This window comes from Dendropsophus ebraccatus, chromosome 1, assembly GCF_027789765.1.
Source record: "Dendropsophus ebraccatus isolate aDenEbr1 chromosome 1, aDenEbr1.pat, whole genome shotgun sequence".
Classification (NCBI taxonomy): domain Eukaryota; kingdom Metazoa; phylum Chordata; class Amphibia; order Anura; family Hylidae; genus Dendropsophus; species Dendropsophus ebraccatus.
In genome coordinates, this window is record NC_091454.1 from 140,399,397 (window position 1) to 140,412,984 (window position 13,588).

The window sequence follows — 13,588 nt, forward strand, 5'->3', positions numbered from 1 at the left end:
CATTTTTTTTTCTGAAAGTTGTATACCGCTGGGATCTAAACACCAAAGCTGGTTACCAGGACTTATCTACATGATCATAATTGTTGCTTCTATGTCTACCACAATGGCCACATCACATCTCAAGTACAATAATGTGCTGCAGATGATCCCCCTTCCTGGGTTCTTCCTTTTTGTAATAGTCACAGGAGAGCTACTGGTCAATGTAAATATCGCCCCCCATTTACTACTGTCCAGTATGCCTCATAATGTGACCTCTGCTGACAGGGGGCTATACAACAGTCTAATGCTTAGCTGTGTCCCACAGCAGGTTCCCAATGCAGGAGGAGGACACAGCACTGTCATTTATATTTAAAAATGGGTTTTGACAAGGAAACAATACCATGTTTTTTTTTTAACTTCTGTATTATATAGGGGGGAAAATTCTCTAAGAAATCCACACTCTCTTGCTGGCTGCAGAAGTGGAAGTGTTGAGGGCATGTACAGTATGAGTGTGACCTTTACTATTCTAAAAAGTTACACATTCATGTCTTAACACAATAATGTAGCGGTAAATGTGTCACCATTTCTTTACAAAGTCCAATGCTAAAACTATATTAAGAATTGCAATGTAAAAGTTTTTTTTTTTCAGTTTTTTCTTAAACCTTCTAATGGGTAATCTGCACATGGTTCATATATGTATAATTATCCAGAGGTCCTAAATTTATAGTCCTATGGTATTAGTGCTCTCATATAGTCATTAAAGGGCTTTTCTGATTTATTATTAGTTGCCCCCTATTCACAGGAAAGGGGGAAATATGAGATTGTGAGGGATCTGACCTCTGGACATCCCAGAGATCGTTAGAGCAGCACCCTGGCTGCTTTGTTTTAAATGGACACGTGATCCGCAGCTGCATTTATTCCCTCTGGAGCCGCCACTGTTTCCCGAACAGCACCAAGCAACTAGTACTGTTTTTCTCCTAAAATGTGACCTACCCAGAAAATAAGATCTAGCTTCATTATACAGTTTTTTTGGAGTAGTCTAGAAATATAAGCCCTACTCCAAAAGTAAGCCCTAGTTGAAGTCGGCTGACCAGATCCCTGACACTGGGTGGCTAGGCATCAGTCAATCAGTGCCAGACTTGTTATGCTCCACCCCCACCTGTTAAACACAAGCTACAGGGGAGACAGAAGTGGTAAGAAAATGTGCAGCAGCTGACATTGAATATGAAGGGGGTGAAGGGTACATGAGCCAACTACATAGAGGGTAATTATAAAGTATGAGAACCACCTGCAGAGGGGGGATGTATACAGTATGGGGGAACAACTACAAAGGGGGGAGGGAGTTATACAGTATGGGGGTACTTACTGCAGAGGTGAGATATATAAATAGTATGGGGAACAACTACAGAGGAGGGAGGCAGGTATACAGTATTAGGCCTAACTATAGGGGAACTTACTGTATAGGAGCTTAACACCAGTAGGTAATACAGTATGACTACAATATAGAATGAGTCTACAATGTAGGGGCATACGATGTTTATCCAAAAATAAGCCATAGTCCTTTTTTTTAGAGAAAAAAAAAAAAAAATAATACTAGACCCTGTCTTATTTTTGGAGAAACACTGTAGTTGAGTTGTGCTGTGCAATTGATTATGAAAAGCTTGGCACAGCAGCAACGGTGTTTTGTTTTACAGTGTTATACTTGTATAAAGCAAGATAAACCCTAATTAAACTGACACATTTAGTAAACATACCCTATCTACACATTGGTAGCTGGAAATCAAGAAGAGCCCAGATCCCTGTTCTCAGTTTAGGTGCAGGAAGCTAAACTATAAGTTGTAATTGTCAGACAGTTGTATACAGATGAAATTTCTTATATACAATTTTGAGATTTGGTTCTTTGTTTTTCTTTTTTCCTCTACAGGTCGAGTTGGCTGAAGCCATGCTGTGGCAAGAGGGCTACAGTGTGGCACGTATTTTTGCTCAGTGCGGGGGTTAATATCTTCCTGGTGGCCTGTGTGATCATAGTGGTAGTTCTCATGACTATGGAACTCCTGATAGACACAAAGCTACTTCAATGTAAGTTAGTGTACTGAAAAGACTTTGTAGAAACATAGACCACCTAGTCCATGTAGTATTCCCTATGCCCTTTTAGTATTTGCTTTCTTATTATCCTAGGATAGATATATGTCCATCCCAGACATTTTTACATTAAACTATTGTAGATTCATCTACCACAAGTTCCAAGCATCTACTACTGTTTCAGTTAAGTAATCTTTTCTTGTGTTGTTTCTGATCTTTCTCACAACTAACCTTTCACTGTGTCCTCTTTTTCTCTTTTTTTTTATTACAAACTCTTCCCTCTTGAACCTTATGTAGTCCTTTAACCCCATCCGGCACCACAACATACGTTTGCTTCATGGTGCCAGTAAGATGGTATAGAGAAGGGTCATGACATAACCCCGCTCTATACCAGGCAACCCCCACCTGCTATCAGTAGCTGGGGCCACCGCTAGTAGCCAGCACAGAGTGATCCTCTGTGTCAGCTACTTAACCATTTAAATGCTGCTGTCAAAACTGAAATGGCCTCCCATAGGTGTCATTGGTGGTCCAGTGGCTAGATCTGCCCCCCACACCAATAAGGTAGGGAGCCATTCCTTATACAGGCAACCCAGGTTCTCTTCTATACATGCCGGGCTGCCTTTATTCGGCGATTTGCAGTGGCTACCTTTAGAGTGCAGATTTAATGGATCCATGCAGTACACATGAACTACATTGATCCATTGGAGCAATCATGGTATTGATCATAGATGCCACCTAAGAGGGCTACAAAAGTGTGTAAAAGAAATAAATAATAATAATAAAAAATAAATAAATAAATATATATATATATATATATATATATATATATATATATATATATATAATTTCTCCTCCCCTCACCCGGCATCCGCATCCTCGACCCTGTCATCACAGCTCTCTTGCGACGCTACTCCTCCCCTGCCTGGCCAGGGTTAAACTGCTCCAAACTGTTAAACCATATTTGTGTTGCAGTGAAATGATAGAATCAGGGATTTGATCAAATCACTAGTGATTTGATCAAATCACGGGAAATGATGGAATGGCCAAGTTACATAGTTACATAGTTAATACGGTTGAAAAAAGACACATGTCCATCAAGTTCAACCAAGGAGGGGATGGATACAGGGAAGGGGGAGGGGTGATATGTTCTATACATATGCATCTATATTATTTTGGTCTAAGAACTTGTCTAGCCCTGTTTTGAAGCCCTCTACTGTTTTTGCTGTGACCAGATCCTGTGGTAGACTGTTCCACAGATTCACAGTTCTCATGGTAAAGAAGGCTTGTCGCCTCCGGAGATTGAACCTTTTTTTCTCCAGGCGGAGGCAGTGCCCTCTCTTCCTTTGAGGGGGTTTTACCTGGAACATCTTTTCCCCATATCTCTTGTAGGGGCCATTTATATATTTAAATAAGTTAATCATATCTCCCCTTAAACGTCTCTTCTCCAGACTAAACAAATGTAATTCTTTTAATCTCTCCTCATAACTAAGATGCTCCATTCCCCTTATTAGTTTAGTTGCCCGTCTTTGTACCCTCTCCAGCTCTAGAACATCCTTTTTATGAATCGGGTTCCAAAACTGGACGGCATACTCCAGATGAGGCCGCACCAAGGCTTTATAAAGCGGTAATATTATATCCCTGTCCCGAGAGTCCATGCCTGTTTTAATGCATGACAATATCCTACTGGCCTTAGAAGCAGCTGACTGACATTGTGTACTGTTCTGTAGTCTATTATCTACAAGTACACCCAGATCCTTCTCTATCAGTGACTCTCCCAGAGTAACTCCCCCCAGAACATATGATGCATGCGGGTTATTAGTACCCAGGTGCATAACTTTACATTTATCCACATTGAACCTCATTTGCCAAGTGGACGCCCAAACACTCAGTGTGTCTAAGTCATCCTGTAACATCTGCACATCCTCCATAGACTGTACTGTACTACAAAGCTTGGTATCATCTGCAAAGATAGAAACATTGCTGTCAATTCCAGTCTCTATATCATTAATAAACAAGTTAAACAGAAGAGGGCCCAGTACTGACCCTTGGGGTACACCACTTATTACCGGGGACCATTCGGAGTAGGAATCATTGACCACCACTCTCTGGGTACGATTATTAAGCCAGTTTTCAATCCAGTTGCACATTAAATTTTCCAAACCGATAGACTTTAACTTACCCATCAGACGTCCATGAGGAACTGTGTCAAACGCTTTTGCAAAATCCAGGTACACTATATCTACAGCCGCGCCGCCATCCAGGCTTCTACTTACCTCTTCATAGAAACATATTAGGTTGGTTTGACAGCTTCTGTCCTTAGTAAAACCATGCTGGTTATCACTTATAATACTATTAGCCACTACATATTCCTGGATGTAGTCCCTTATAAGCCCCTCAAATAGTTTCCCCACAATGGACGTTAAGCTTACGGGTCTATAGTTACCTGGGGAAGTTCGAGAGCCCTTTTTGAAGATCGGCATTACATTTGCCTTACGCCAGTCCCTCGGCACAATACCAGTAAGCAAAGAATCACGGAATATTTCATACAAGGGTAGTGAAATTACAGAACTGAGTTCCCTAAGAACTCTGGGGTGCAATCCATCAGGCCCTGGAGCTTTGGTTACATTGAGTTTGTTTAATTTATCTTGGACCATATCTATAGTAAACCAGTTCAGTACATTACATGTGTTAGCAGCACTGGCCCCACCCACCTCAGTACTGGCCCCACCCACCACAGCTCCATCTTCTTTTGTATATACAGAACTGAAGAACCCATTAAGTAACTCAGCTTTCTCCTGATCCCCAGTTATTAATTCCCCGTCGCCATTATTTAGGGGTCCTACATGCTCTGACCTTGGTTTTTTTTTGCATTAATATATTTGAAGAATTTTTGGGGGTTTCTTTTGCTTTCTATAGCTACCTGCCTTTCATTGTGAATTTTTGCTGCTTTTATTACATTTTTACAGGTTTTGTTGACTTCTTTGTAATGTTTAAATGCTACAGCTGACCCCTTTTTTCTCATTTATAGCCCTTCTAACCTCGGTTGTAAGCCATGTGGGATTGGATTTTAACCGTTTATATTTGTTACCCATAGGAATATATTTGGCAGTACAGTTATTTAATGTGGATTTGAAGATTTCCCATTTATTAGCTGTATCCGTATGTGACAGCAGCCGCTCCCAGTCTATGCCCTGAAGTTCTGCCCTTAACCCAGGAAAATTGGCCCTTTTAAAATTAAGAGTTTTTGCCCTCCCAACATGTTTTTCTTTTCTACACTTTAAGCTAAAAGTCACTATATTGTGGTCACTATTACCCAGGTGTTCATGGACAGTGACATCCCCAACCAGCTCAGCGTTGTTAGAAATAACCAGATCCAACAAGGCATCACTTCTAGTTGGCTCCTCCACAAACTGGCCCAGAAAATTATCCTGCAGGAGGTTAAGAAATTCCCTCCCCTTTGTGGTTTTAGCTGAACCGTGACCCCAATCTATATCTGGGTAGTTGAGGTCCCCCATTATCACTACTGTTCCCTCCCGGGCAGCCCGCTCTATTTGTCTATTCAACTGGCCATCTACCTCCTCAGTAATGTTGGGGGGTCTATAGATTACACCAAGAATTATTTTTTTTACTCTTTACCTCCTTCTGTAGTTCTACCCATAATGCTTCCACATCATCACAGTCATCTCCCACTATTGCATCTTTTACACTCACTTTAATATCATTTCTGACATACAGACATACTCCTCCTCCCCTTCTGCCCACCCGGTCCCTTCTGAACAACGTAAATCCCTGAATATTGACAGCCCAGTCATGTGAGGAGTCCAGCCATGTCTCAGTCACACCAACCACATCAATGGACTCCTCCAGAACCAAGGCCTCCAGCTCCCCCATCTTGCTGGCTAGACTTCTGGCATTAGTAACCATACACTTTATATTACCATCGAGTTTAACCGCTTCATTATAAGAAATGGGATTTATTACTGTGCTGTGGCTACAATCATCCTCACTGTTCATCTGCAACATATGGATCTCCCTATGCACTGCTCTTATCCTCCCCCCACAGGACCCTTCTCCTCCCACCTCAATGTTCTGTCCCCTCTCTAACCTATCTGCCACTACATTACATACTACATTGTCCTCCCTCCACATCCCTAGTTTAAAAACCCCTCCACCCCTTCTAGGATTCTCTCCCCCAGCACAGCGGACCCCCTTCCATTAAGGTGCAAATTATCTGCGGAAAACAGATTGTACCCCAATGAAAAGTCAGCCCAATGCTCTAAAAACCCAAACCCTTCTCCTCTACACCATGACTTGAGCCATGCATTTAACTCCCTAAGCTCCCGCTGTCTTTCCTGCGATGCGCATGGCACAGGCAGTATTCCAGAGAATACCACCTTGGAGGTCCTCCCCTTCAACTTAGCACCTAGTTCTCTAAAATTATTTTTAATAGACCTCCACCTACCTTGTATCCTGTCATTGGTTCCCACATGGACCACGACAGCTGGGTCATCCCCAGCCCCCCCAAGTAATTTATCCACCCTTTCCACCACATGCCGAACCCTTGCACCAGGGAGACAGCAAACCATTCGGTTGAGGCGGTCTTGGCGACAAATTATTCTATCCGTCTTCCTGATTATAGAATCCCCCTACAACCACTAGCTGTCTAGGCCTACCTATAATACCATCCCGCCCACTACTAGTTGGACTGTTCCCCCGGCTGTTAGGGAGAACAGGTTCCACTAGAGCTGCCATTTCTGACACGGATGCCCTTGCATCATCACCTAACTTGGCAATTTTGCTTGGGCATATAGTAGGAGAAGTGGCCTTCCTTTTCTTGGATCCCTTACTGTTCCCTCTAACTACATTAACCCAGCTACTTACTTGGGCCTCCTGATCTATATCACCACCTTCCATCTCTAACCCACTAACTTCCTGCTCAGTGAGCCGAAGTTCCCTCTCAAGGTGGCCAAGTTCCCTCAGTGTTGCAATATGCTTCTCCAGATCTCTAACTCGAGCTTCTAGATGGGCAACATGCTCACATCTGTCACAGCGGTACTCACCCTGGAACACCTGCTCCAGTTGTGCGTACATGCGGCAGACTGCGCACTGAATGAATCCTTCCATCCTGCTAGCCATCATCCTCAGTGCAACAAAAACAGCGAAAAAGAAAGAGATTTAGCACTTACCAGAACTTGTAACTCCTTCTTTCAACTCCTTTTTTAAACTCCACTTATTTTTAACCACTTGTCAGCAAGCACAGTGAGCAAGCACACACAGTGAGTGCTGAGCCTTGATTTAAGCACCTGAGATCAATTAACCCCACCCCCAGGTGCAGAGCAGACCAGAGAAAAAAAAACTGTTTGGACCTGTTTACTAAGCAACTATGGCACTAGCTATCTATGCACTGCAGCAATGCACACCACACAATTGCACAAAAACAACAATATATCAGTCACTCCAAACCCACTGAATCACCAGCAACTCCTTTTTTAAACTCCACTTATTTTCAACCACTTGTCAGCAAGCACACACAGTGAGTGCTGAGCCTTGATTTAAGCACCTGAGATCAATTAACCCCACCCCCAGGTGATAAAATACATGATTGTGTGCTCTTTCATTATTATTTATGCATAAATGTATGCTGTACATGTTCCTGCTTCAATTAGACACCTAATTTAGCATTTTCTATACTTTGTTCTTTGACTAGACCACCCCCATTTGTCATTAAATGGTGGCCATCCACTCAATTTCAACATTGTGTGAACATAGCCTTTCTGTGTTTTAATACACTCCTAGTTTTGGTTGCAAAATACTGAGCAAAAATACTGCGTGGGAGCATAACCTTAGACTGCATGCAAACCCAGACAGTCTCTAGCTCTTTGTATGTATTTTGGATGACTGTTGATTTTAGACTCTAACATAAATGGCTGCTCCACTTCCCTTTCTCTGCTCTGTATTTCCTGCACAAAATATATCCTGGTATGGCTATTTTCCAATCATAAGAGTCTTTGTCTCCATTAGAGCAACTAGATCTAAATCATTCCTAGATATAATGACCATCAGCTGACAGATTTCTAAGCAACGAGCATTTGTACACATTACACGAAGCTCATTACTATGCTTAGAATTATTCTTTTTGTCAACTGCATCTACCCTCCCAACAATAACTGCATTAACTGCACCAACAACTGCATCTACCCTCCCAACAATAACTGCATTAACTGCACCAACAACTGCATCTACCCTCCCAACAATAACTGCACCAACAACTGCATCTACCCTCCCAACAATAACTGCATTAACTGCACCAACAACTGCATCTACCCTCCCAACAATAACTGCACCATCAACTGCATCTACCCTCCCAACAATAACTGCATCAACTGCACCAACAACTGCAGCTACCCTCCCAACAATAACTGCATCAACCGCACCAACAACTGCAGCTACCCTCCCAACAATAACTGCATCAACCGCACCAACAACTGCAGCTACCCTCCCAACAATAACTGCATCAACTGCACCAACAACTGCAGCTACCCTCCCAACAATAACTGCATCAACTGCACCAACAACTGCATCTACCCTCCCAACAATATGGATGCAAACCTTTCCTCTTGTACATCTCCTTATTCAAACCACCGGCTAAAATTATGACTAACAAACCCAAAACCTTCAGCCTTACACCACTTCTTTAACCTTACATTTAACTCTTGAGATGTGACATTCCTTGTTATTCTGTTTACAGATTGGCAAAACTGTACCTGAGCCTGTTATTTTGCCCAGCTCCAGCTAAAACTTTGAAATTCCCTTTTTACCAAATTAACATCTTAACCACTAGATGAACCACCAGACGAACCACCAGACAAACTTTACTATCCCTACTAACAGCCTTCACAGTGTTATTAATATCTCATCCTCTTCATCACACCTCTAACAATCAAGTAACCAACAAAAAGATACATTCTCTTCTGCGTCTCTACTAATTCTATAATTTGTGTATCTTGTTTTATACTTGCAGGATGTATGGTGTTGCAATTTAGTCACTGAGTACATTTTATGTTGCTGTAAAGCCGCTAGATTGTGCTCTTTGATTCAGGGCTATGTGGCCTTTTGTTCTGTTTATTACAGAGAAACGTGTTAAAATGAAGCATCATTGGGCCACATCTGTACATTTGAGGGGAAGAATCTAACCTACTGATATCTCCCTATTGCGCATGGGGCGCTGAGGATGAAGGTAAGTTTCTTGCCTTCATCCTCAGTGCAGTTTCTGTGCTGTAAGTAGTTTTATCTTTATGCTACTTAGGCGTTTGGTGCACTGGGGGGGGGGGGTAAAAGTGGTACTGTTTGGGGAGGGGCATAGACATGTGAAAGGCCTGTAAGAGAAGGAACTGCATCTATGAAAAAACTACCATATAGTACTGAGAAAGCCAAATATAAAATGATACTGTAAAATCTTTCCTCTTAACTACAAGTTGCGTTAGAAAAGCTTGCACACTTCTGCACTTTGAACATACTTTGCATACTACATCAGTGTCATTTTGTTGGTGATTTTTTTCTTAGTTTCAAATGCTTCACAGTGTTCAAGGATCATTCACTGGATTAGCCTCTCCATTCTTTCCTTGTTCTTTGTGGAGGTAAGTTTCATTTTACTTTCTGACTGACCTTTAAGCCTCCCCAGTGTTATGTCCTTCTGTTTTGTATATTGGGTTTATCTCTAAATAAAGCTTCCATACTAATGTAGGAATGGTTAGATGATGTAGGTATAACTGCTAACTTTTATTTAGCTTAAACCAGTCAGGTGTAAATTACATAATACAATCTGCATTCCAACTCACGGACATGCATATTATATACAGATGAAGTTTACATTCAGATATGTTTAATGTATGTGTTTTTGTACATTATAATTAATACATACACCAACAATGCTACTTTTCTTTTATTAGACTATATTAAGGATCATTGTTCTGGGTATCTGGGATTACATTGAAAACAAAGTTGAGGTGAGCTTTCTTCTCTATTTTGCTCTTTCTTGTATTTCTTGCTACTACCCCCAAGCGTACCCTAAACCATGGATAGGTCTATTTTCACAGCCATATTCTTGTTATCCCTTACCTCAAATTTTGTAAAACCTTCTACCTATTTAGGTGTTTTTTTTTCCTACTGTTTCAATAGGTATTTCTGTGTATTATAACAGGTATTGGATGGAGCTGTTATTATTCTCTCACTTGCTCCCATGGTGGCATCTACAGTAGCCAATGGGCCTAGCAGTCCATGGGATGCTATAAGTTTATTTATTTGTTTAAGGATATGGAGAGTGAAAAGAATTATTGATGGTAAGTGCAATTTTAATTTTTGTAGATATAGTCCGAAAATATCTTATACCTTTTGTTCCTCCCTTATTTTCTGGGCAGTTGTTACTCTATCTTCATCCTGCTTTCCATTTCATCATATGGAATAAAGCTCTGTTTACACTGTTAGGAGCCTAGACCTAAAACTGTCTAATTTGTCCATAGAAACAAACTCACACTGTGCAACTCCTTTTTTTTCAGCTTATGTATTGCCTGTAAAAGTGGAGATGGAGATTGTGGTGCAACAATATGAGAAAACCAAGCTAATCCAGGAGGAGCAGTTGGAAAGACTGACGCAGATGTGCCAAGAGCAGGCAGTCAGTTGTGCTTCTTCCTCTTTTTCCTCCCTGTATCATAAAATGTGTAAGACCATGTGGAGTAGTGTGCATGTAGTACAGTCTTATATCCTTATTCATTTTAAGTCACCACTGATCCCAGTACTCTGTATGTATATATTCTGAAAGAGAGATGATGAGTGTTTAGTATTTTCTTGTGCGTACTCAAAACAAAACGCACTCACCTTGTTGGGTTGTGAAAATGAATAGACACAACACTATGGAACGCTATATATCTCAAAGCAGCCCTTGGAGGAACAACAGATGCCTCCAAGGTGTGGGAGTATGGAATACAGCTGACCTGGTAAGCAAGAGGAGCAGAGTTTCCTCCTTCTGTTCAGTGCAAATGATCCTGACCTGAGGAAGGCTTGTTGTAACCTTGGAGCAGAAACCTATTGCTTTTATCCAGAAAAAAACATTTGTATCAGTAGAATTGCTTCTGTGGTCTAGATCCCTTGGTCCACATTGATGTTTTTTCCTGAGACAGTGAAGGATCATTTGCACTCAGCAGAAGGAAGAAACTCTGCTCCTCTTGCTCACCTGGTCCAGGTCAGCTGTACATATATAAAAACCATTTAAGTGTATAACAGACTAATACACAAACAATAAAAGTAAACCAATTGATTGACAAACTGGTACAAAGGGAAAGAGGACCCTGGCCATGAGGGCTTACAATCTATTATGAAAGTGGCATGTACCACTACAGTCCTTGTATTTCTGTTAGGATATAAATATAGTGTCATGACGTAAGGCAGGCAGTTTTCTAGTGATCTTGCCACTAAATTACAACTACATCTAGCTTGTTTAGCATTATCCATATGTTTAGTGCATATTCTATAACAATATCACTGGGTATAATGGCTGTGTTTTGCATTTTTAACACTAGGTGGTGGCATTTTACTGGTTACATGCAGTGAATGCATTTATCAGTCTAAACCTACTTTATCATGTGTTACAGTTACAGAGCACCCATTTGACACTTACAGGAAACTCACTTTACTCAACAGAATACAGACCCATTTTAAAATTTCCAACAAAAAAGATCATCTTGTATTTCCTTAATTCTAATATTGTCCTAAAATACAGGTTTGTCTGCATACCTATATTTTGTCTTCTTTTTCCTAGTTTGAAATTCGGCAGCTGAGAGCTCACCTTGCACAGCAAGATTTGGATCTGGTTGCTGAGAGGGAACGAGCCTTAAAACTCCCACATGAACTACAGAAAAAAAATGACCGGTTCATGGTAGTGGGAGGTAGAGAGTCTGATGAGGAAGCAACAGAGAATCTCACAGAACTTTCACATGGTGAGTGGAAGGAATACTGATTATTTGTGGTTATTACTTTTATATAAATGGCGCTGAACAATTGGCTACCATGTTGCTGTAAACCATGTGCACAAATAAACTTTTTATAACCTAGAAAACCCCTCAATAGCCTATTCAGTATAGCATTGGTAGCTTCTTGGCACAAGGTAGTTAAAGGGAACCAATCACGCCGAAAATCCATCTTAAGATAAGGAAACATGCTGGCACATCACCCAGCACGTTTCCCAAACATCCCCCTGTAACCTCCGTGCCCCCCTCCATCAGTCAGTTATCTTACTTTGAAGAAGTTCCGCACTGTATGTAAATTTCCGGCAAGTAGTCACGGTGGGCTGATTTAGTCATGATGGGCAGAATCAGTCACAGGTCCTGGGCGTCTGTAATGGCTGTAATCACGTCCAGAGGGGGGTGATTGAGAGGTCTGGCTTCCATCCACGTGACCCGGCGGCTTGAGTTTCACGTCGGCGGCGTGCTGACGTCATCCGCACGCAGTGCCGACGTCTTCCGGAGTCCGCGCATGCGCAGTACGTTGTCCGCGTCTCCCGCGGTACTGCGCATGCGCGGACTCCGGAAGACGTCAGCGCTGCGTGCGGATGACGTCAGCGCAAGCCGCCGGGTCACGTGGATGGAAGGCAGACCTCTCAATCACTCCCCTCTGGGTGTGATTACAGCCATTACAGACGTCCAGGACCTGTGACTGATTCTGCCCACCATGACAAAATTTACATACAGCGCAGGACTAATTCAAAGTAAGATTACTGACTGATGGAAGGGGGCACGGAGGTTACAGGGAGATGTTTGGGAAACGTGCTGGGTGATGTGCCAGCACGTTTCCTTATCTTAAGATGGATTTTCGTCGTGATTGGTTCCCTTTTAAATATGACTCAGATCTGTCATTGGTTGTGATTAGGTCTGCGGGAGCTTGACATCAACTCTTAATTTATCATTTGTCCTGACACTTCTTCCCACCATGCCTATTTTTGGCTGTTTTACGCCTTCTTTTTTGGACGGCTGCCATCATATCACTGCCGTTTTATGCAATTTGCGGCTGCAATTTGGTGCCCAAATGATGGTGCCCAGAAAGGTGGCTTTAAAGTGGCCAGAAAAAGACCCGTTGGGAACTTAGCCCTAAGATGTTGTGTATCTTTGACATCTCTGAGCCATTCTCCTGATTAGTTGGGGTCCTGGATCAATCAGAGATTTATTTGAATGAGGCTGTGTACTAAAGGCTGTGTACTATCAGTATTTGTTTGTATAAGGGGTGAACCAGTTGTGTTGGATTTAAAGTGTCACTGTCGTGAATTTTTTTTTTGCAGAAATCAATAGTCCAGGCGATTTTAAGAAACTTTGTAATTGGGTTTATTATCCGAAAAATGCATTTTTATCATGAAAAAGCAGTTTGAAGCTCTCCCCCCTGTCTTCATTGTTCTCCTATGGAGAGAGCTAAAGAAAAGACCAAAACAGGACAACAAAGAGTTAATCTACAAATCCCTCACGGGATATCTCCTGTGACAGTC

The 13,588-nt window shown here is 41.8% G+C and overlaps 1 protein-coding gene across 1 annotated transcript in view; it reads left to right on the forward strand.

Moving 5' to 3' along the window:
- The window catches only part of TMEM266 (transmembrane protein 266), a 42,014-nt gene that overhangs the window by 2,433 nt on the left and 25,993 nt on the right, over nucleotides 1-13,588 (forward strand). Inside the window, exons 3-8 of the mRNA XM_069980206.1 lie at nucleotides 1,904-2,058; nucleotides 9,625-9,698; nucleotides 10,011-10,067; nucleotides 10,262-10,400; nucleotides 10,617-10,732; nucleotides 11,876-12,053. Coding sequence (XP_069836307.1) covers nucleotides 1,904-2,058; nucleotides 9,625-9,698; nucleotides 10,011-10,067; nucleotides 10,262-10,400; nucleotides 10,617-10,732; nucleotides 11,876-12,053 — 719 coding nt within the window. The remainder of the gene's footprint in view (nucleotides 1-1,903; nucleotides 2,059-9,624; nucleotides 9,699-10,010; nucleotides 10,068-10,261; nucleotides 10,401-10,616; nucleotides 10,733-11,875; nucleotides 12,054-13,588) is intronic.